Raw genomic sequence first — 23,460 nt, forward strand, 5'->3', positions numbered from 1 at the left:
AATTCCAAGCATGTCTGAAGGAATAATGAAATACTCAGGATTGTGATCCTACACCAAAATCCTACCTGGGAAAATCATTGCATCTTGTTTAGCTCTTTTAGGCTTACTGCTCCCTAAGATGCTTCTCCTTTTGCTCTGATGCTTAACTTTTTCCTTCTGAAGAACATTTTGCAAGAATGAGTCAGCCCACATTAAGAAAGAATGTTATAAGTAGCTCACATAAACATATGAGGATAATTACAATCAAGATAATATTTAAGGAAAATTAGGTGCATCCAAGATTGTAGTTTTATATAATGGAAAATGACAGCCAACAAATTGGCAGTGAATAATTTCAAGGTAACTCAGTTAATCTTAACTATCACCAAGAATAGCAGGGTTAAATATATATTTTACAAGTACAAAGTTACAGAGCGTAAACCCTGATTTTCCTTGACTAGTTTTTCCTCTTTATCTTCATGTATGGTCTTAATAGTATCCAGACACTCAAAGTATGTAAAGGCAAGATAATGTGATTTTTTTTAATCCCAAAATAAAAGTACAAGGAAAAATGAGAAAGCCCTCCGGCCTGTTAAAGATACTATTTCTTTTCTGAATTTGTAACTTAAATAACATTTTAAGTAACTTACAATAATGAGTTTTAACTTTATTCCAAAGCCATATAGGCATAGTTTTGACCTACAAACTGGACGTGTTTCTCTGCCCCTTGTGTTCTGCAGCCAGGGTTTTAGTTATGTAATCTCTCCTCAACTTCAACTCTTCAGATATTACTCACATAGCAAGTTAAGGGAAAAAAAAAATTATAATTAAGCATTATGCCAGAGCAGTAAACAATCATATATAACATTGTTAATGCTTTGTCATAATTAAACCTGAAAAACTGCAGGAAAAGGAATTTTATTTAATGTAATTCTCTATTTCAAATGCTAAACTGAATTAACATACATTCATGCTATCTAGCCCATATTTTAAAGTTGCTCACACTCATCCTGCAATTTTAATCTCCCATCTGAATTCCTCTTACTGCTAACACACATCTCTGAAATATTTGGCAGCTAGGATAATCACCCATTATTTATCCTTGGCTAAAAATATAATAGATGTCTCTCTGGCTCAGCGGCTGACCTTACAAAGCTTTCAGTCATCTTTGTTCTTTTCCACCAAATTTATTACCTTTCCTGAACCCCAAATCAGATGCATTAATCAAAACACAGTTGAGCCAGCCGTGTGCAAGGACAGCCTATGGCATCACCCTGGCACAAGCAGCCCAACTTCCAATATCTATTTAATTTCATTTTGCCTTCAGACAGACACAACAATTACAGGGCGCTTGTATCAAAACGGGCAGCAGGATTTTAAGCCAAGTGGGAGAACTCGTGGCGCTGTACCTGGATGAGGTGTAGCAGTGTTTCCTGCAGCTGCATCTTGGTGATGGAGGTGCTGCTGGCCAGGGCTGCCTCTGGGGCCGGCAGGGGCAGGAGCAGGCTGGCCGAGCCGGCCTCGGGGATCGCCGCGGCCGAGCGCCCGCTCTCAGCAGCTTTGGGCGGAGCAGGGGTGGGCTGGGCGAACACCATGGGGGACATCAGCAGGGTGGGGCTCACGGTGGCAGGGATGCGCTGAGGGGAGATGACCTGTGCGGATAAAAACACAGGTGTCAGGTAAAGCTGTCTGCTCAGCTCTGCGGGAATGGAGCTGGGGAGAGCTGCGGAGAGACTGGCAGTGGGCTCAATACTGTGAGGTGAAACTCCAGCTCAACGCCATCTCTAGGATCTGCTTCCAGATTAAAAGCTCTTCCATCCAATCTGAGATTGCAGACATGGATTCAAGTGTGGTAAATCTATCTGACAGGCAAATGATCTTAGGACAACAGCATTTTATTACAGGAATCAGACTACTATTAAATATCAGCACTTTGAGAATGCAGCCGTAACATCTTCCATGCAGGGACAGCAAGTCAGGAAGTTCTATCTTTGAGACCATGAGACATGCAAATATCACTGTTAAAGACTAACCCCTGTACCTAATACTAGAAAGCATTTTCCAATTATAACTTTCAAATTACTTTATAAATAAATATATGTGTGTATTTTACCTTCTCATTTTACTTAAGGAGAGAGAAAACAAACCCATAGATTCAGTGATTTAGCTAAAGATCCATAGTGAGCTCATGGCACTGCCAGAAACAGAACAGACACACAACCAACACACCACTGACAAAATCAAAGTGGCCCTCAAAGAGAACCTTGGTGCTGCAGCAGTTCCCTCAGTATCCTAACCTCACTAATCTGCACATCTGCCAAATAACTTTCACCTTCACATTTTGCAGTGAACCTTGGAACTGTAAAACATGCAGATTAACAAATACTATCAGATATAACATTAGCAAATACTGTCATATGTAATATACAACATAATAGAAAGTTAATTCATTCAGCTTGTAGACATCAGATCTCTCTCCAGGTAATTCCAGTAATAAATCTTATCCTAATCAGCCATCTTCTTGCTATTCAAGTATCCAATCTTTTTCAAGTACATGCAAAGGAATTGATACAAGCTCACCAAAGCTCCTCCCTTTTAGACTGGAGCACAATTTATTGCTACCATATTAAGGTGAAAGGCTACTGAATCACTTCAGTCTGTGTCCTGGATTCCATTTCAATTTTGAAGAAAAATTAAGGTTAAGAAAATGGAACTGAGCTTGATCTCCTAGATATGCAAAACCACACAGATTAGCACTAAAGAACAGTCACATTTTTGTAGATCGTCTCTCTCCCAGTTATCATTGTTCTACCCAAGACATTTCTGAACAATTTTTGTGAGACCATGATATAAAGAGAAATAGAAACAAAGAGGATTGAGATTTCATGCTGTTTTATGGGAAATTTAAGGAAGCAGAAAGGCTAGGGGTCAGGAAAGAAAGCATGCAATACACACCTAATACAAAAGTCTCGCTTTTTTTCCTCCCAATATTTACCCAGTTAGGTAAATATTGTGTCTGTTTCTCAAACAGAGAGTACTACAAAACTCTAGACTACAGCCTTCTTCCAACCCCACAGTGTGTAATCAAAACAGCAATGACCAGGTCTGTGTTCCAAGCCTCTGAGCAGAGGTATTACAAACTGACTGAAGGTTTGCACACCTTGAAAAACAACACTCATTTTAGAAGAAAACCAGTGTGAGTGCAAAGATGACATCCCTCTGTAGAGTGAGACCTTCAGACTCTGCACAGAACTTGTCCTGCCTGTGGAACACCAGCTACCCCCAGATACTCATCCCAATGCTTCTGCTCTACTCATCCACTCTGCTGCAGCAACTTCTCTTTAATTTACCTCCAGCAAAATTGGCAGGGCTTGCTTAAACAAGATGATTCTTCCTAATGTGATTTCAAGAATGCATATACAAAACTGCTCTACAAGGGCAGAAACCTCCTGCAAAGGGAAGGTTGGGAGCAGCTGGAGGAGATACAGTGCCCCACTAACAGAGCTTAATCTACAGCAGACTCTGTCAGCCCCAGATAACACAGCCTTCCAAATCTAAAGATATTTTTCTCATTTGCCCAAGGCAAACAAACAAAACCTGAGACAAACTGTGCCCTTAATGATACACAGCTCCTCCTGACAAACACATGTTGTGGTTTAAAGGACACATGAAGAAAGCTTTGTCTTCTCTGGATAGAAAGGTTTGTTAGGTAGGACATGCCAAGCATATGGAAACTATATGGAATGAGCAATATTGCCATCTGCTGGTGACACAGCCAACATCTACAGGGTCATGCACAACTTCAAACACTGTGTCAGAAGGAGAATAGAGAGTATATGTGCCTTTTTTCAGTCCATAGCACTTATGTCTGTCCTTAATGTTAGAATGTGTTTTTTGCTAACAGCTCAAGCTCAAAGCTTCTGCCATTGAACAAACTTTACATAAAAAACAAGATTGTTTGGGGCTTGTTTTAAAAATAAAGCAAAATTTTCAGTTGAGATTCATCTCAGATCACCTTGAGTCACTGGGACAACTGACACCCACCAGCAAACAGGATGCAGATCTTGGCATTACCAGTACAATTCCTGTAACACCATGCTTTTGCAGAAGGCACTGTAAATGCTCTGTAGGGACACTAACAGCCTTTGGACCAATCTTTTAGCTTTGAGTATCTTCTCACCAGTCACAACAGCCCTTCCAAAAATCTGTTGATCAACTTCTTGCCCATAGAAACTGAGCTGCTTCTTCATCCATTATCTCCAGCTGTCAGGTCAACACTTAAATCTCTGAGTCACTAATAACAGAGTAGGAGTCTGCCGTCAGCTGTGCAGCAGTGAAGTAAGAACAAGAAAAATGTGCAGAATAACTGGTGCAGTATCTAACATCCTTTCCCTGAAGCCCAAATGCTCACTAAGATATCAGATTGGTGTTGTGTGTGGCTGTTGGCAGCTGGATGACACCATAGCTGGCAAATTCACATACCACCACAACCAAGGAGTGCACTGGGTCTCCTGCAATGCAAACTGGCACCTCTGTGGCTTCCTGTGTGAACAGAATCCCAGGTGGACCAAGTGCTCCTCTGGAACACCAGCATCCAGTGTGTGCTGTGGACCTAAACAGTTTTCAGAGGCATTGCTTAAAAATGAGAACATAATTCTAAGAATGGTTGTGGAACTTTAAAGGCAGTTAATTAAAACAAAGCTGGCTAAAATGCTAACATTGCTTTGTCTTTCAAGTTTAATTTAGAATATTTTAATTGATGTTTAGCTACAGAAGCTGAAATTACTTTTTGAATCAAGTTTAATGCACCTATTTGCATTACACAATTGCTGAAACTGCAGTCAGGACAACAGAGAAGCAGTGCTGTGATGCTTGATGCTCACACCGCAGAAATGGAGTTTCATGCACATACTCAGAAGATGTAACATAATGTACAAAATACATTCTTGATGGAAAAATGCTCCAAGAAATGCAAAAAATGAGCTGCAAGATATGTGGAATTCTGAAGAAATGATAAATTTGTGTCTGGGTTACTGCAAGCACTTTTAAAACCATAATTCTGATTAACATAAACCCTTAAGCATGCATGTATCTATAATCAGGATAACACATGCCTAACGCTAAACATATCCCTAAAAGCCCACTGTAGATGAATGCTTTTTTATTGTCTCTTAAGCACACGTTACTCACTGTCTGCATAAGGAATATTTCACAAAACAGGGCTGGCACCAGACCAGGCTAAATGCTTCCAAGTATTATTCTTTGGCTTTTGCTTTTTTACTTTTTTCTCTTTTTTTTTTCTTTCCCATTTTTTGGTAACTGGTCTCTTCCTTTTCATGTGGGAGACAGTTCTTGTACCATATGGAGATGCAGCAGAAGCCAATTTAAACTTGGACTTGTAATGTGTCAGTTGTGGAAAGGACTATTGCTTACATTTTCTTAGTGCTGCTGATCGATTTAGGGTGTTCCTTTAATCTGATTTTTCCAACAACTGACACTGCTCAGAAATCTCTCTATTCCTGTCAGACTTTTGCTTTTTCTGTATGCTGAAGCATAGTAGGAGAGGCAATACCAAAAGACAAATAATTACAGAGAACAAACCTTTTTGCTGCACTTATTGTCAGAATCTGCTTTGATCAATTTTGCATGAGCATGTGCAGATATATTTGTGCCAATTCAATTTCACTCATATCTACTCTGCAGGCATGGCAGCACTTGAAGCCTCTGGTCTACTGCAAGGATAATATTATAAAAAGATTAATGTTGGTTTTAAAAGTTGTTTTTTATCTTCCAGGTTGTTTTTCAAAAGCAGGCATGTTTTGTGTGGCTAATTCATGGCTTCCAAAGGAACAGAGTCCTTCCTTCATTTTTAGCCTCCCTGCTTTTGTGGCAATCTGCTGCACATGAAAGAGGCCATTCCTCCCAGACTGCACAGCTTTAGGTGTCCCAAGCAATAATTAGTGACACTTTCGTTATCATTTTTAGCCTATGCATTAAATCTCCAAATTTAATGCATCTAATATTTTGTGTTGATAACAGCTGTGGCAGCCTGTGAAGCCACTCCTCGACAGCCTCAGTCTCCTTGTTCTGCTCACAGCCCTGCAAAGGAAGACTGAGAATATCAGTTGCTGCTTTTTTTTTTAAGGCAAACTTGCAGCAATAATCACAGTGAATGAGCCCTGTTCTAGAGAAGACTTTTCTTTTCTCACAAGCTGCTGTTCTATCCAAACTCAAGCAGCCAAACTGTTGCAATTGCATTAGACCAGACCTCAGGAATTGCCTTTCCATATTGCAGCTAATACTGGCACCACTGTCTTTTTCATATATACAAAATTAAAGTCATTTGCCATAGCAGCACCTGTAGGGATTTTTCATCTGAAAAATACATCAGCATATTTCCTTATGTTTTATTCATGCATACTGACTTACAATGTAGAGCCTGGACTTGCCTCATTTCACTTTTACCTCCATTATGTCCTCCCTCATGCTATCAGTACATGTACCAGTGAATCACACAATTTCTTACATTTAAAGCAGGCAAGTTCCATTCCCAGTGAAAACAAATCAATTTGTTTGACTTTGGATCCTCCTTTAATTCTTTAGCTCTCCACCGGAAAGTCAAAGTTACCATCTGCAAGCAACTGATTCTGAATAATTTCAATGACTAATCCCCAAAAAACTCTTTCATACAGATTCAAATCCTACTGCATTAATTAAAAGAACAAAAATAATGATGGCTATTTGCTGTATCACATTAATATTCCTCCTACTTCTCTCATGGAATTAGAAAACTTGACCTGTCACAAACTTAGTGACAGATGTGGCTCTTTTATTATTAAATGACTCTTTCAGCCTCTTCATGTATAGAAGAACTTTCTAGCATATTGAAATATCCTGTAGTCTTTCAATCAGGTTTTGACAGAATTAGAAAAACAGAATAAAAGAGAAAAACAGAATGAAACAGATAAAATAAAACAGAAATACAAGAATGGGATAGTCACAATAGAAAAGCAGCTTTTCAACTTTACAGTGGAAAGGGGAATACTTGGGATCAGTAACTTCAGACTCCAGCACCCCACAGCCTATCCCCAAAAAAGGAAGCTGAAAAGGGCTTAGATGCATTCCCTGACAGGACATGTAAAGACATTCTAATGTAGAAAATCATACAGAAAATGAAGTTGTTAAAGACAGTAGTTGTTTTGGATGGGACATTTTGTAATTGCACGTGTTGCTTTTCTGAAGAACATAAAAATGTATTCATGAGAGAGAGACAGTATCTTCGTATGGTTGGAACTTGCAGGATGCATATACATGTACAGAAAAGCAATTAAAGATTTAATCAATTTTTAGAATCGGTAGGATTTCTCATTATGAAAAAGGTGGTTGGAGACAGACTACTAAAAGTGATCAGAATGCATAAAAAATGTCATGTGGAGAGAGAAGAGCGTGACTTAATTCAGAGAAAAACCACAAAAAATGCTTCATGAAAGAGAAACAGTAAATGAAAAGGAAAATGTGAATAAGATGCTATACAGAAGAATACAGTCAATGAAACTAAAATCTCTTAACATCTCCTGATTTTTTTAAGACACCCATCTGACTTCTAGGATCACAATAAACAGATTTTTTTGATGTCATTCAGGCACAAGACCTTTTTCAAAACAACACACAGCAAATTAAAGAAAAATAGCTAATGATTATCTAGAAGTAGCAGTGTGGTACAAGATAACTAACTGACCAATATACAAATAGTTCTAAAAGCTGCTGTTAGAAAACAAGGGACCTTTTAAGTATCTGTAGCAACTGGCATACAAAAGAATGCACATCTACACAGAGAAAGCTATGACTAATTTTGCAGAAAATAATTATTAAACCCAAAATATTACACTGAGTAGCAAGCAATTATACGTAACAGCCCAATATGGCAAGTGAAAACTAGGTGACTTTTCAAAGGGGCTCTGGGACAGCCCAGCACTGCAGTATTTCTGGTCATCATTGCTGTGTAAGAGATGTGGCCTTCAGGATTTACAATATCACATCTTGGTAAATCAGAACTTACTCCATGTTGGGAAAGTAGCACAATGAATCATGTGCAACACGCAGCAGGACAACAAAGCCAAGACTAACCTCAGAAAGCATCAAGTTTAAAAGACTGCTGGATTTGTCTTTATTTATGATGAAGAAATTCCCCATTTACCTGGAAGAGCGTGCTCTGTTTTTCTGTGCCTGGAGCCTTTTCTATCCAGGAATCCAGTGGTTTCAGGGTATTGGTGTTCTGGGTAACAACTGGGAACTTAGCTGCCAATGTTGGTCTGCTGGACACATGGAGCTGCTGTTCTTGTTGCACTATCTGGAGTTTTTTCAATAATTCTTGAGGTGAAATCACCCCAGAATTGGCTGCTTGATTGCCAGAGAGAGGAAGCGGCTGTCTGGGAAGTTTGGATTGTTCTTTACCAAGCGTCTGAGCCTCTAAAGTCTGGCCTGGTAGGGACCCATTGAAATACACCAGAGGGGGCTGGCTCATGTTATTCACTGGTGCTGCTGGTGCTCCAACAGGAGCAGGAGTCCTGCTGAACACGGAAGCTGTGGAGTTCACAGGTCCTGTGGCACTGGGCTCCATTTTAGCCACCGACCCTGGCTGACTTTGCAGCTTCTGCAGTAGGCTCTGAGTGCCAGCGGCGTCCTGAGCTCCGTGAGACGTGGCCATGCCGTGCGAAGTCACAGGCTGGAAGAGGCCCGTGAAAGTCTCCCCCACGGGGGGGATGCTGCCATTTTCACAGAGGCGGCTCTCGGGGAACTCGGCGAGAGGGTGGAGCTCTGTGCCCCGCACCATGAGCTTCTGGATGGCGGGGCACAGCTGCTTCTCTGCGCTGGGGGAGTGCCTGCTGGGCTCCTCGTAGGACAGCGAGCGAACCACACCCTGCCTGGCAGGGAGGCTCTCCTGGTGCTGCTTCGTGAGCGCTTCTGAGCCGTCTGCCTTGTCCTGTTTGCCAAAGAGTGCTGTCAAAGACAGGTGCTGCGGTTCGGGATCTGCGTTCTGTGAGGGGACAAAGGAAAAGAGTAAACACAGCTCCCTCGCGCAGAAGTTGCATTAAGTGGTGACAATATTTAGGCAGCAGAATTCAATGAAAAGCTGAGAAAGCTGCTATGCTCTTTTTTTCCCAAGAGGATTTTTAATATTTTTGTCACATAGGAAGGGCAAGAAGACTGTTGTCAAGCTGCTAATGTGGGAGAAAATCAGCAAATCTGAGACATAGCAGTGGCTTTGCTTTAAATAACATGGAAGAGCATCTTCTTTTACAGCCATCAGTACAATATTAGTAAGAGACAGAAATCTGCCTGTGTATGAAGTAGAGCCACTTCTTGTGCATCTGCTGGTCACAGCTGAATTCAATTTTTAGGATTTTGTACTGTGATTTGGCTTGAAGATAGACCAGAAGACTTTTCTTTATTTCAATGATTTCCCCTGGGGAAAAAAAACCAAAAACAAACCACAAACAAAAACCAAACAGAACACCACAAAAAGTGTGGTGCAGCAATTGACTAGATCAGCTTGTGATCAAAACAGCACCTGAAATTTGAAAGACCAATATTTCTTTGTTGCATAAGCACAGCATGTCTGTAGTTTATGTGTTTCCACATCATACAGTGGGGGTTAGGGAGTTTTTACAAACCAGATTAGTTGTGCTTTAAAATCATTCCTTACAGGGTTCCATCTCAAATTCCTGCAGTGACCTCAAGTCAATGTTCCTGTTACTCAGTGCAGCAGTCAGAAAACACCACAGATTTTACCTTGCTCTGCTGGGAGATTCGCTGCTGCTGATTCTCACTCGGCTTCACTGGAATGGGTTTGATTAGGTTGGGGTTGTTATAGATTGCAGAGGAACTGGTTATTTGTTTTGGCTCTGAGCAGGTCTTACACTGCAACAGAAAAAAAGGATTTCTTAGTATGTGTGAGAATGTATTTTCCCTAGTTCCCAACCACAGTAAAATACAGACATGACCAGGTATTCAATAACCAGAAATGCTAACTGCAGCACTGATGATGAAGTATTGTGCTATTAGAAGAACAGTAGCAACTGCAACCTAATTTTCTAAAACCACAAGACATATATAAAGCTGAACACTTGATTCCAAGATTTCCCTAGTATGAGACTTCCCTCTAATTTGAATCTCAGTTCTCTTCTTGGCCTTCTGCTTTTCCTGCACTTCGAAAACATAAAATACTTTCTAAAAGCACCTTAAAAACCAAGCAACAGACATGCTTTTCCTGCATCCAACAGGCAGCTAGTATTTTAGATCCATGAAGGATTAATGTGCCCATAAAGATAATTTAAAATGCTTTTGTCAAAAAGTAGAATAATAACTCTTAACTCTTTTTACATAAATCTTCGTATGGTTGGAACTTGCAGGATGCATATACATGTACAGAAAAGCAATTAAAGATTTAATCAATTTTTAGAATCGGTAGGATTTCTTATTATGAAAAAGTTGGTCAGAGACAGACTACTAAAAATGATCAGGGACAAAAATGTCATGTGGAGAGAGATGGGTGTGACTTTAATTCAGAGAAAAAACACATAAAATGCTTCATGAAAGAGAAATAGTAAATGGAAAAGGAAAATGTGAATAAGATACTATACAGAAGAATATAGTCAATGAAACTAAAAAAGCATTGGGTATACATGGAACACTACTGTCAGCAGGAAAGCAAACTCCTGTTACTATTTCTGTTTGAAATGTCAGTGTTTACTCAGTTTCTGTCCATGCTTTTCTGTCCTGTTTGCCAGCTGGAGCCCTTTTTATCCAAGGTGATTTACTCTAACTGGAAGATAAAATTATTTGGTCTGAAAGATTTCTGTGCAGACTGCAAAAAGCTATTATTTAAATACAGGGTGTACAAAGCCACCTTTTATGATTAAGCCAGTTTTTATGTATGGAACATGCTGGCTGTGTTATGAAGAAACAACCATTTAAAATTTAAAACATGCTCTCCCTCATTACAGAAATATATTATTCTTCTTTTTTTTTCTTTTTTCTTTTTTTTTTTTTTTTTTTTTTTTTTTTTTTTTTTTTTTCTTTCCCCCCTCCCAAACAGTTCTCTTTCTAACGATTCTGCCTTTTCTTCAGTGTATCTTCTCATTGCTGTTTTTCAGCCCAACCTTTTGGGCAAAAAGCACAAACTTTTTCTTTAACACCACGGATAACATCCTCTTGAATATTTCCCAGTGAGTTCTGCAGAATTTAAATAATACCCTTATTTCCTCAGGATATTTTAATAGGCTGAATTCCTTAGAAACCTTAAGTACCTTAGATTCCACTGTCATATCCTGCATAATCACAGAACTAAGCCTGTAAAAATGAGGTGAGAAGCAGTAGTGTTTAACAGAGTTATCACTACATGAGCATATTTAGACCAAATTCCTCAGTCAAATGAGCATCAGCACACACAAGAATGACATTGACCTGACTTGGTATCATTGCTGTGACTTGATAACAAGGCTAGTAGGTTGCTGTCAAACACAGAAGCACATGGAAAAGAAGCCTGTGATGATTCCAGAGGCATCTGTAACTATTGGAGCTCAGAATTTAAAGCCATTTTGGCAGGTGGAGAGCACAGCCTTGCTGATGAGTAAGTTGGGAGCACTAGCATGGCATTTTAAACAATCGTCAGGTAGACAGATAAAGAAGATATCAGATGCTGTTACCAACAAACAGCAAAAAGCAGCATGAAAGAAATCCCACCATGCTCTGCAGTGAGAGAACCAGAGAACATCTGGCAATTCCTGTGCCTTGCCTCACAGCTCTGTCCTTTAGTCAGGTGTCCTGTTCAAAGCTCTGCTGCTACAAAAGATTGCTAAGTCATCAAAAGGTTCTAAGATCAAGTCAAAGAAAGGCTCAGCAGCACTGGAACAAAACTAGACACATATGGTCCATGTGGATCAAAAAGAGCAAGAAAAATCACTGAGGGGGTTTTGGCAAGTTTGGTGGAGTCAGAGATACTCAAAGCAAACAACTGCTCTGTGTTGTGAGACTCATACTCCACCTGTACAATGTGAGGCTGGAAATGCTAAATGCTGGGAGAAGAGCTGTGCAGCACAGAGTTCAACGCAGAGCTTGTGCTGCAGTACACGACAAGGCACAGTGGTTAAGGAGGAACCCATTTTGTCATGCTTTGTTCTGTGCTCTTGCAACTCTTCAACTGGTTTTCTCCCTGGCTGTCAGTGAGGCCAGCTTTTCTTACCAGAGGTCAAGAGAAGGTAAGTGTATAAGAAGGACATTAAAAAAAATAACTCAGTGGTTTGGCATCTTAAAGCTCCATCAATTCAAAAAGGAAGAGGAAGCTGTGTATTCTATTTTGCATTTAATGTAACCTCCAAATGTGTGACATAAGTTGGGAACAAGGAACTTCAAAATTAGTTACACTCTTAAAAATTGAGTAAAATTCCTTAAAAATTTGAAAATTGATGCTCTTATTCTGCAGCTTCCAACACTTTAAAACACTCTTCACTGAATAAACACAGAATTCAAAGAAGAGAACAACATATTTCATAATTAATTTCAGCACATCAGACTGCAAGTAATAAAACATACACTGACAAGAAAGCAGATGTCATAAACCAGTCAAAAAGCATGACTGCTCTGAAACATATTGACATGAAATAGAAAAATGGTTGTCATTGCCTTTATTTATCACACTCTTTAGAAATTTATATCACTAGCAATACAAGAAATCATAGACATCCTGTTCATAAGAGGTCAGGCATTCCTAGCACTCATGTCCCAGACGAGGGGGAAGTTTTCGTGTTATTTTTTATGTCCTTGGCAATCCCATAAATGCAGAAAGATTGAAGATAAAGTAAGAAGCAAATCTGCAAAAGATTCTAAAGGGAAAAGAGTCCTAAAAGCTATTATTTAAACAACAGACTTTCCTCTCCTTTGTCTTGATTTCTGTGTGCTAATACAGAAATGGAAGGTAACATCTTTTAGATTTATCACCCTCTTTTCACAGAATCTGAAGACAGCCTAATATTTTCCAGTTTTCCATTTGCAGTATTTTTAAGGTTATCTAATGAAAACCTCTTAAACATTTCAGAACATCTCAAATCATACTCTCTGATGCCAAGATTAGATACTGATTCAGTATTAAAAGATAGGAAAAATATCAGGTTTGGAAGTGTTTGTCCACTATAATACAGTAAATCTCTACTACAGAAAATACAAAGGCCCCAAGCTTCAACTATACACAATAAAAAAGGCTCCATTTCATCCTAGCTCAAACAGTTTGCTATCATCTTTCTGAGGATTTTATTAGTAGCTACATTTCAGAAAATATAAACATAAGTAATGTAAGGAGATAAAAAGTTAAGATATATGTACATTGCCAGACTCTTATGGAACACTTAGGAGCTCTATTATTGCATGACAGCACATAAGCAATACAGGAAACAGCAGCAGGAACCTGCAGGCTCTGTAACAATTTGCAGCTTATATATGGATAGTTAAAATTATTAGATTTTTATTCCCCAAAGTAAAACGTTTTTGATTGCTCAATAATAGAGAACATTATTAGTCCATTAGTTACTTCTTTATTTAGAAGCCTCAGAAGACCAAAGCAGCACACGGGCTGAAATCATACTACATTTCAACCTTTTCATTTCCTTCCATTAGTGCCTGAAAGGAGCTAACAACCACAATTAAAAGCAGTAACTTCGCTGTCAAACATCTCCTGAACTGAGTGCTTTGTACAAACCACAGAAACTATCACCAGGTAAATACTTCACCCAGAAAGAGGGCACAGCTTGCAGGTGCTCCTCAATAGGCACAAGAGCTCTAAGGGCCAGAATGAAAGGTAATTTATACTTGCTCTGAGCCTCTACTATTCAACAAATAATCATATCCACATTCTCCTTCCAGAACTTGTTATTGACAGCATTAATTTGTTTTAAATTTTTAGCAAATTCTGTCAGAACATTTTTAACCAGCCACTTCTACACAAAATGAGAGAGCACACTGTCTAAAATCACTTTAAGTAGAACTGTTCAAAATCCAAAACCTTTTATGTTTCATAATGTAAAGTGGGAGCAAGTCTCACCTTGGTATACTCATCTTTGGCCTTGGTAAGCATCCTTAAGATATCCACTTCTTTGTTATTAGCAGAATTCATGATCATGGGGGACACCCCTGTTGCTGTGCCCTGCTGTGCTTTGAATTGTTCCTGCTGAGTTAGGCTGAAAGGTGGGAAGATATATGAGAAAAAAGTACAAATAAAATATAAAAACTTAACCACAATTACTGTATAATACTTAATTGAAACTCAAATATTTGTCTTTCCCCGTCTACATTAAAATGTGCAGTAAAAAAATTGCTATTAAAAGATCTCTATAAAATCGTAATTTGACATAAGATTAATTTTCTCCAATCTGGAATACACTAGACCATAGAATAAAATTTCCATAACTGAGTCACAATTTCTATACCCAGAAGGAGCGGGGAATTTATAGTGTTATTCAGTTCTGCTGGTGGTGGAGGATGGCAAACACACACACAAATCAGGCATTAAGTACTAGCAAATGACCAATTTCCTGCCCCAGCTGTTTTATTATTATTGTAGAATGCTGAGAATTAAAACACACAGCCAATTGGCTGAGCAACAGGGTATTTTTTATCTATATGAAATACTGCTATTATAAACCACTACACATGGTTTACATTTGCATGAATCCTCTGAAAACTAGGTTTTATTGTAGTAAATTACCAGTTTGAGAGCACCTAATCACCACCAACCGAAACTTGAGCTAGTTAACTAAAATGAGCTGTCAAAAACCTGGGTTTCCTAGGGTTCATTGTTTATTTCTGTAAATTCATCCCCATCAATTATTTCTTGGGTCACAGCTGACTCATTTTAGAGCTGTAGGATATACAGAAAACCAACAAACCCCACTGAACGAAACTCCACCACTGTCACAGTCTGCTTTTCACACAGTTTTGTCACTGCAAAATGAAAAGCAGCAGGTATTACTTCAAAAAAAGGATATATGGAGGAAAGATGACTACCCTCCCATCCAGTATTTTATCACAAATCCTATCTGGTGTGTCTAACCCTATATACCACAGGCAGCTGGAACAGCCAATCACTGCCTGTTCCTAGCCAGCCCCTTTACTACATCCTCCACATTATAGCTCTAAAAAATGCAGATTGCATATGTTGATAAAATCTGTAGAACTCTAGCCCCTTCATTCTCCAAGCAAACAGGAAAACCTGCTGGACATAGTCCTTAAAAATAGGGTCCCTGCAAACAGTGCAGAAAAATGAGTTCTGTCCATCCTGGACACAAGAAGAGTGATACTAAAAAAAGCTACCCATATGACATCCTCAGGTTAAAATACAGCTGAAAACAGAGTTCTGTGTGAAATCTTCACCTCTGGCTAGACTGCAAAATTAAACTTTAACTTTTAGAAAAACACATTTTTATGTGCATGAAAGCAATGACTTAAAAGCTAACTGAAGTCTTGCTTTAAATGCCAAAAACAAAGTGAATTTTGTATCTATTGCTACGAAATGAGGAAGCAGGAATTCAGCCATGATGTACAAACAGGACAAAACCCATAGAAATTGTATTAGTACATCATGCCCTCATGATATCCTGCACTTACCTTGATAAGAGGAAAAAGCAAGAAAGGTAACAAAATTAAAAAATAAAATCTTCCCAAATTGAAAAATATATTAAACCCCCAAATAATAAAATTCTTCAAAATAGGTCTCTGAGTCATCAGGAAATAAATCATATCAACTGGTACATTCTGATGTAGCTGGAGAGCTGCACTACAAATTAGGAAAAATTACTGCAATACAGTGACTTATTTATGATTTTATGAAATGCAGGCTTGACACTTGCAAGAAAATTTGTAAACTGAAAGTAGAAAAATATAATAATCCTAAAACCCTAACATGTGCATATATGTACCAAAAAACACACATAAAAAAGCACAGAAGACTTGTTTACCCATCACTTACTTTTTCATGAGCTCTGCAATTCTTTGGCATTCTTCCTTATCATAAAACCAAATCCCATATATGGACACTGTAAATGCACATCAAACACAAACTATGAGCATCTTCTCAAAGAGCAGTTCTTCCTGGTAGATATTTACACATGACCTGTAAATTAACCTTAAAATTTATTTTTATCTTATGTTTTCCCCATCTAGAAACACAAAACGACACCTCAGATCCTATAAAATCAAAAAAGATCAAAGGCACATCTCCAAGCATTTAAATTACAAGCTCTTAAATATTCAATTAAGGCAAAGATATTTGATCCTTTTCTTCAGAACACTAAACCAGTGGGGTTTTTTCTTTGAAACCTTTTTCTCTGTCCTTTATTTCAGTTGTCATATCCATTAGACTCCACTACCAGCATGCTGCAGGGAACATTGCACGCATATGGAAGTAGGAAAATCTGTTTAGTTTTCAAAGATTGTTCAGGTATATCTTATAGAGCATCAGAACTGGTGGAGTAGGATGAACATCTCTATCTCCCTGGAGATTTGCTATAATTCTGCCTGTTGTTTTCTGTAGGAGATCCTGGGTTTCCTCCTCCTTCCCTCCCTACCCTACAGCAGGCAAGAGCTGTCTCTTAACCTTACCAAGAGCTGGCAGTTCCTACCATGTCTTCCAACAGAGTGGTGGCTACATTCCATTTGAAAACGGATTTCATCTGACATGGGTTGAGCACCTGTTCAGAAGCTATTGCAACACTGACCCTGATGATGTAATAATTCCTAATATTAGGAGAGTCCAAAAGCAATAATTCCTTCAATTCCACAGAGCCAAACCTGTGGCATATGGAAGTGTACCTTGGCTTTGCTAATGTTTGGAAAGAAAATGAATGTACAGCTGCTTGCAAGACACGAGTATATTATTTTCTCCATTCCCCCCCAAATTTAAACCTGTGTGTTGTCTTCTGTAGAACTAAAAATGGTCCCAACTGTTTAATACACAGCACATTGGCAAAAAGTCTAAAATATCTCATAAATCAGACATCCCGTAGCCATACAAAAATTAACTTTTAAAATATGCACTGTCCTTTTTATGATTATTGAAAAGTGTGATGATTTCTGTTATTCACCTAAAAAAGGCAGGTAACATAACATGCACCAGTGATTCTACAAATGTGCAAGGTAAGAGCTGAACTGCACAAGTAATCTCAGTTATTTTAACAGAAATATTGAAATATGCATTTCAAATCCACATTAGTGTTATAGCATATTCCAAAGGGTGTGCAATAATAAACTGTGGACCTGTAGAAAAGTGTGTGAACAACTCGTAAGGTTCCAGAACACTGACCTGTTATGCAAAATTCCATGTCCTTCTCATGAAACACATTTAAAATTTTGTCCAAATCACAAGTAACTCCACATTCTTCAATGCAACAGCATAGCAAGCAGACTGAGAATCCCAGACAAACCAAATTTGTTTTAATCAAGATTCTTATTCTTTATAAAAGAATCTCCAGTGGAGAAGAGTATTGATGAAATTTTGGCCATCTGCTCTATCTTCCCAAATTTCTTTTATGTCTACCACAGCTGGTGGCACCATCAATTATGCAGCACAGGTTGGACAGCTTCACCTTTGGCCAAGAGAACAGACATGTCACAGACTATTGATGAATATCTAATAAATCTGAAAGCTGACAGTCCCTTGGAAATGCCAAACTGCTTCTGGCCATTAGAAGCTGCAAGACTCAATCTGGCTTGCTTCTGCTGTTGATTTACCTCACCTCAGTGACAACACAAGTAAACTGATAACCAGAATAATGACAGATTTCAGATTTCACATAATATTTCGAAATACAATTGCAACAAATACAAACCTACTTGAGTCACAGAACAAGGACATTGAGTCTGTGCCACCAAACCAAACCACACCACCATCCAACAACATATCCCATCTTAACTCCAGTTTTAAGTTAGGATACTGCAGATCCAGAGACATTTAGCCTAGAGTTTAGCTGAACTTCAAACCCACCCACATGTACTTTCTCCCCTTGGTTAAATGCTATTTCCAACGCAAATTAGGAAGCACAGTTGAAAGCAAGCTAAGAGCAAAGCTCAGCATCCTCTGAGCTTAGAGCTCACTCTAATCAGTGAAGTGGTGAAACCTTTCAGAAGTGGACAGTCCTACTGTTCTTCCTTCCACACTGCTCCCATCTGTCCAGAGGAGATGAACACTTGAAATACGCTGAGAAACAATCCCTGACCTTGTGACAGCACAACACACCCCGAACTCTTTTATGCATGTGAGAATGAGGGACCAGAGAACACAGCAACTTGTGGAAATCTGAGATACCTGAAGTAACCATGGCATAAATTCACACTACAGTACTATATTGTCCTATAATCTGTATTTAAGAGAAAAAAGTGTACATAGTAAGAATGAGTATTGATGGCCTCCGTCTTGATTAATGATGAAGACAAAATGAAAAAAAAAAATTCTTATGTGTGTGGCAACACATAAAACCCCACAACTAGAATGAGAACCTAAGCTGATAACCTGTAACTGTCTGAGAACCTGGCACACTCACAGACACCCAATACAATTTCACTGCAAGCTTTCTACCAGCATGAAAACACTGCCTGTTTTATCAGGATTAAACATAAACAGATTACTTTTATCTGCCTTCCCACTCTGTCAGACTGACAAAATAGAATTCCACATCTAAGTATCATGTGTAGAGTGGTAATTTCATGTTCATGTTAAAAATGAATCACGAAACATCAGAGACACAAAGCAAATTTTTCTACTGCCAAACAGAAGAGGAAATATTAAGGCACTTTAGGCTCAACCATAACGTTATGTAAGAAGAGATTATTGTAAAAAACAGAAAAAAATAAAATCAAAGTCAAGTAATGCATTGATGACATTAAAAGAAAAAAAAACCTGCCAAAATTACAATGTTGTTAACAAGATTACACAATACTATGACATAATGCAGCTATGAAATCAGGAAGATCCAATTAACATTGAATGGGAAGCTAAATAAATTACTTAAATTAAGTGACTGAAATTATTAAGGGTATCAGTCTTTAGAATTTTTAGAATTTCTAAAAGGCCACTCATAAATCAAAACTGAAAAATTTTACCCAAATCTGTGAGGCTCCTTTAATAGCCCAGCGACTGAATTTCAGGAAGGACACTATTTAAGTTTTAAATCACGACTTCAGAGCCAATTCGAAAGCTTCCGCCTTACAATTTTCATTTTTTTGGCTACGGATTTCTCCTGTCCTCACAAACACTAGAACACTTGATACTATTTATAAGCAGAAGCTGACAGCTGCTATCTTCCAGAATTATAGATAACAACTTCTAACCTCTCAATATTTGAAACATTAATTTAGTTATTACGATAATATAGAATTTCTTATCAACTTCAATCATTCGTGTTAAGTATTCTATTAAAAAGAAAGGCATTTTCTGGAATTATTTTTTTTCCTCTTCATTATCCTAGTGATTAGATTTTTGTATTCTGAATAGACATTTCCATTATGAAAGCTTTTGTTTCAGTGTACCTGCAACACGTGATTTTTAAGCTGTTCCTCCATAGACTGCATAAATTCTTTCAGCTTGGTAAAAACGGATACAGAAATAACTACTAGAGATTCCCCTGTACCTAGGAATGTTTTATACTTGCTGGTATTAAAAATAAATAAATAAACCCCAAATCTGAAATTTTTGTGTTTCATTCTTGATTCCATGCTTCTTAAGGTATTTTGCTCTATGTACAGTCTAGACTCTTGCTCCTGAATATGTAAATCCACACTTGGCTATGTTAAAAAGAAGTTTCTGTATCCGTGTCTTGCAAGGCAGGCAGACACCTTTACGCTGCTATGTTTAGGACTGCAACAAGGGAAAAATATAAAAAAAACCTGAGCACAGACAGCTGCACACTATCCTGGAAAGCTGAATTCCATCCCAGAGATGTTATGCAATGATACACAAGCTGTGAAATGTTATCTGAAGTGGCTGCACTGGCTGTGTGTGCTTCATTTCCCGGTGGTTGAGTCAAGATCCTAGACTTGGGCGCAAGACTTGAGTGTGTGGCCTGCAAAAACACCAATCATCCCAATCCAAGTCTGTAAGAAGTATTTTTTAACATATGAATAATGAATGCATTGGAAAAATTTGGCTTCAGTAACTAAAGTCAGACACTCCATGCTAATTGTAACTACTCTGCCCTAGGATCCCAATCTGTGAAATGGGAAGAATAATATTTATAATCTGAGCAAGGTAAAACAGTTCTCTTTGTTCATGAGTTACCAGCTTTTATAGTGCTGATTATTGGAGAAAACAATATGAAAACCCAGTAATTCTGACTCTAGTGCAGAACTCCAGTGGCATATAACAAAGGCCATGCATGAGTAATGAGGAAAAAACCAGAATACTGAGTAGCCTCTCGATGTGAGCACCACTCCAACTGTTTGATAGCTGAAACAAAGTCCTTATTGCAAAAGAAGAAAACCACACAATATAAAAGTCCATAAACAGAGAGATTGCACAACCAGCCTTAACTCTGGTATTTCCTAGTTTAGGAGTCTTAAAGTTCTTTTAGCTCTAAGCAGGATTTAAATTCTTTCAAACACAAAATTTTGCTCTTTAGATACTTAAACCCAAAACACTAGAAAAATATTTAAATTGTATCCTCTTATAACATATTGAGAGAAATGTGGCTCATCAACAGGACTGCAATTTTTAGGCCTCTTGCTTCTCAACATTGTGCAAAGCTGCACAATACAAAATATGTATTAGTTGCATTCATTTGTTTCTAAATAATGGAAATTTCTCTCTGGCTATATCCTGGTATTTCTGGAAGATTTTAAAGAGAAGTCAAAATTTTAATGATTCCTCAGGCATAAAAAACTCAATAAATTGAAGCAAGGTAAGAGTTTTTCAAACAACAAAAATGTGTATTTTGCTATGAGCTTAACCTAAATTCCTAAAAAGCTCTGAAAAGGCTCTACCTGTTAAACTATCAGACACTTGTCCTTTCATTTAAAGGTTGATAAAGCTCCTGATCCACTTATTTGGAGAACTGTTAACAAAGACAGGGAAAAGGATGACTTGGTATTTCCATTATCTCAAATGTTTAAAACATTATATATGAACAAGCAAGCTAGAAAAAAATCCCCTAAAAAACATCCAAACCAGTTGTTAAAGGAGAAAGAATCCTACTCAGAGACATGTCGATGCAAAGCAATGATTACACATGGCCATTTTTCAGCTTAACCAGTGGAATTCAACTAAGGAGGGAACTGTTAAAAAAATTTTGTTTAAAAAAACTCCAAAAAAACCAGACCACAAAATATGCAACAACAAAACCCCCAACAAAATGAAAAAGCCCCTCCAGACCCCTTCCCCCAAAAGCAAATGGTTTTGAGAGTGGGCAGTGATTGGCAACATGACTGAAGTCAAGAATAAGTTCGTCACCACCATCTGTTTAATTGTTCTTGGAACTATGCCTTAAAAATCAAGACAAAATTTTTGTTAATAAAATGGACCCTGAAATATTCCTACCATCATCTATTAGTTGTGAAAGTTGGGGGACCAATTTGCAGACTTCCAGATAGAGCCAGTAAATATTTCTGGTTTCATGAGGCAAAAAAAAGGACAGCACAGACATGGTGGATGGTTTAATAAATCATGTCTATGACTCTACTGTGAGAAACTGACTTCAGGCAGATTCTTCATCCAAATTTATCAGAAATTTTTATGAAGAAAAATCAACTGTGTAGCTGTCAAACAAAATAGGGTCACTGGAAAGCCCCCTAAATGGCCTCAAAGCTGAAGTTCTGTTAGTACTGCAGGAAAATTTAAAGCTCATTGATGCACTTATTTCCATAAAGCTCAGCAGATGTAAGAGTCCATCAGCAGGTTCTTTACTTTTTTTGGAAAAGAGCCCAAATGCAAAATGTATTTGCAAGATTTCCCTTAAACATGCCTTCTGTTGATGCTACAAGAAATTTTTAGTCCTGACACAGGAATAGCATCTATGTTATGATCCATCTGGCTTAGATAATGTATTTTTCCCCCACACCACTGGTTTTCCAGTCACACCTCTTGCCATTGCATCATCAGTTCCAAATAATTTTTAAATCATGATGGTGTGTGACACTGAAATTAAGGCAGGATGGCTGTATATGCCAGGCTATCAATTTCTTAAATAACAAGTTGCTCTTAAATATTTTTTCTTATAAATAGGCTCTCTTAAATAACAAATGGTTCCCGTTACTATTTCACAATAGACTTCCAAAATGTCCCCGTCAGACGAGAGTTCCATAAGCTAAAAACGACATCCAAATATCCTCATTCAGCACAAGCAGGGCTCCTGTGAAATAAAAATCCATCAGAGAAAGGCTTACTGGAAAACAAATGCAACTCCTCAACACCTGGAAGGATTATTTTTTAGCTTACTTGTGCTCTATATTCTCTGCTCACTTTCTAAAGCAAACAATAAAACATGTCTTCAACACACCAAAATGAAGCCAGGCCCTGATCTACAGAAATCACCTGAGCAGGACACAACACTGCTTTACACAAATCTAGGCTAAATATAAATCTATACCTTCCATCAAGAAAGGCATATACTAAAATGAGACTGTCAAAAGTGGAAGAGGTTAAACTAGAAACCTTTTCTTGAGTCTGTGCACTTCACTCCTATGTAGTCACAAAAAGCAGAGAGAACACTGCTCAATCAAGAAGGGGACAACACATCTTTTCCAACCTGGAGACAACAAAAAAATTGCTTTTATTGGAAAGAACAGAAAGGAGAGCTACCTTCAGTGTCTCAATTTCCAGCCCCACTATGTTAAGAAAAGCAGCAGCTTCCATGTGTTTCTTGTGGAGTATCTGGGCTTGCAGTCCCACAGGGAAGAGCTGCTCTGCTGCCTGTGACACACACAGCTGGTAGAGGAGTCACCAGGATTCTCAGAGCAAAGTTTTCATTTATAATTTAGTCCAATCTAAGAATATGCTCCCAATTATTTTTAAAGTGCATCTCTGAGGCACCTGCCAAAGGTACACCTCTAATTCCACAGCTATAGTTAAGTTCAAGGTCAAATAGTTTTCCCAGCTCTGACAATGCCATTTTCCAGTATATTAGAAGAGAAGGAAAAAAAGAGGAGACTATTTTAACCTCAAATAGATGTTCAATAGATGTCATTTTTTCCTGAAACCTGAATTTTTACTATAATCAGTATGATGAGCTGTCACTCCAAATGGTTTAACTCCCACAAAATAATGAACAACTTCAGAAAGGGCTTTATGAAGAAAATAAGCAACCTTAACTATACATGATGTTTCTAATTCTGACTGTTGTGATCTCATCTCTTATTTCTCCACTGCATACCTTCAGATCCTAAGTAATGGAAATACATTTGCAGATCTGGACTGAGTTCTTAGCCTGCAACAATAAAAGGCTGAGT

The 23,460-nt window shown here is 38.2% G+C and overlaps 1 protein-coding gene across 1 annotated transcript in view; it reads right to left on the bottom strand.

Annotated features, from left to right (window-relative positions):
* Positions 1-23,460, bottom strand: part of DCP1B (decapping mRNA 1B) — a 39,816-nt gene that overhangs the window by 1,057 nt on the left and 15,299 nt on the right. The window contains exons 4-8 of the mRNA XM_041484503.1: positions 15,998-16,064; positions 14,075-14,210; positions 9,772-9,900; positions 8,177-9,016; positions 1,389-1,631 (exon numbers count right to left, since the gene is read on the bottom strand). Of these exons, the coding sequence (XP_041340437.1) occupies positions 1,389-1,631; positions 8,177-9,016; positions 9,772-9,900; positions 14,075-14,210; positions 15,998-16,064 (1,415 nt within the window). The remainder of the gene's footprint in view (positions 1-1,388; positions 1,632-8,176; positions 9,017-9,771; positions 9,901-14,074; positions 14,211-15,997; positions 16,065-23,460) is intronic.

Source organism: Pyrgilauda ruficollis, unplaced genomic scaffold, assembly GCF_017590135.1.
Source record: "Pyrgilauda ruficollis isolate IOZ18807 unplaced genomic scaffold, ASM1759013v1 scaffold66, whole genome shotgun sequence".
NCBI classification, from domain to species: Eukaryota; Metazoa; Chordata; class Aves; order Passeriformes; family Passeridae; genus Pyrgilauda; species Pyrgilauda ruficollis.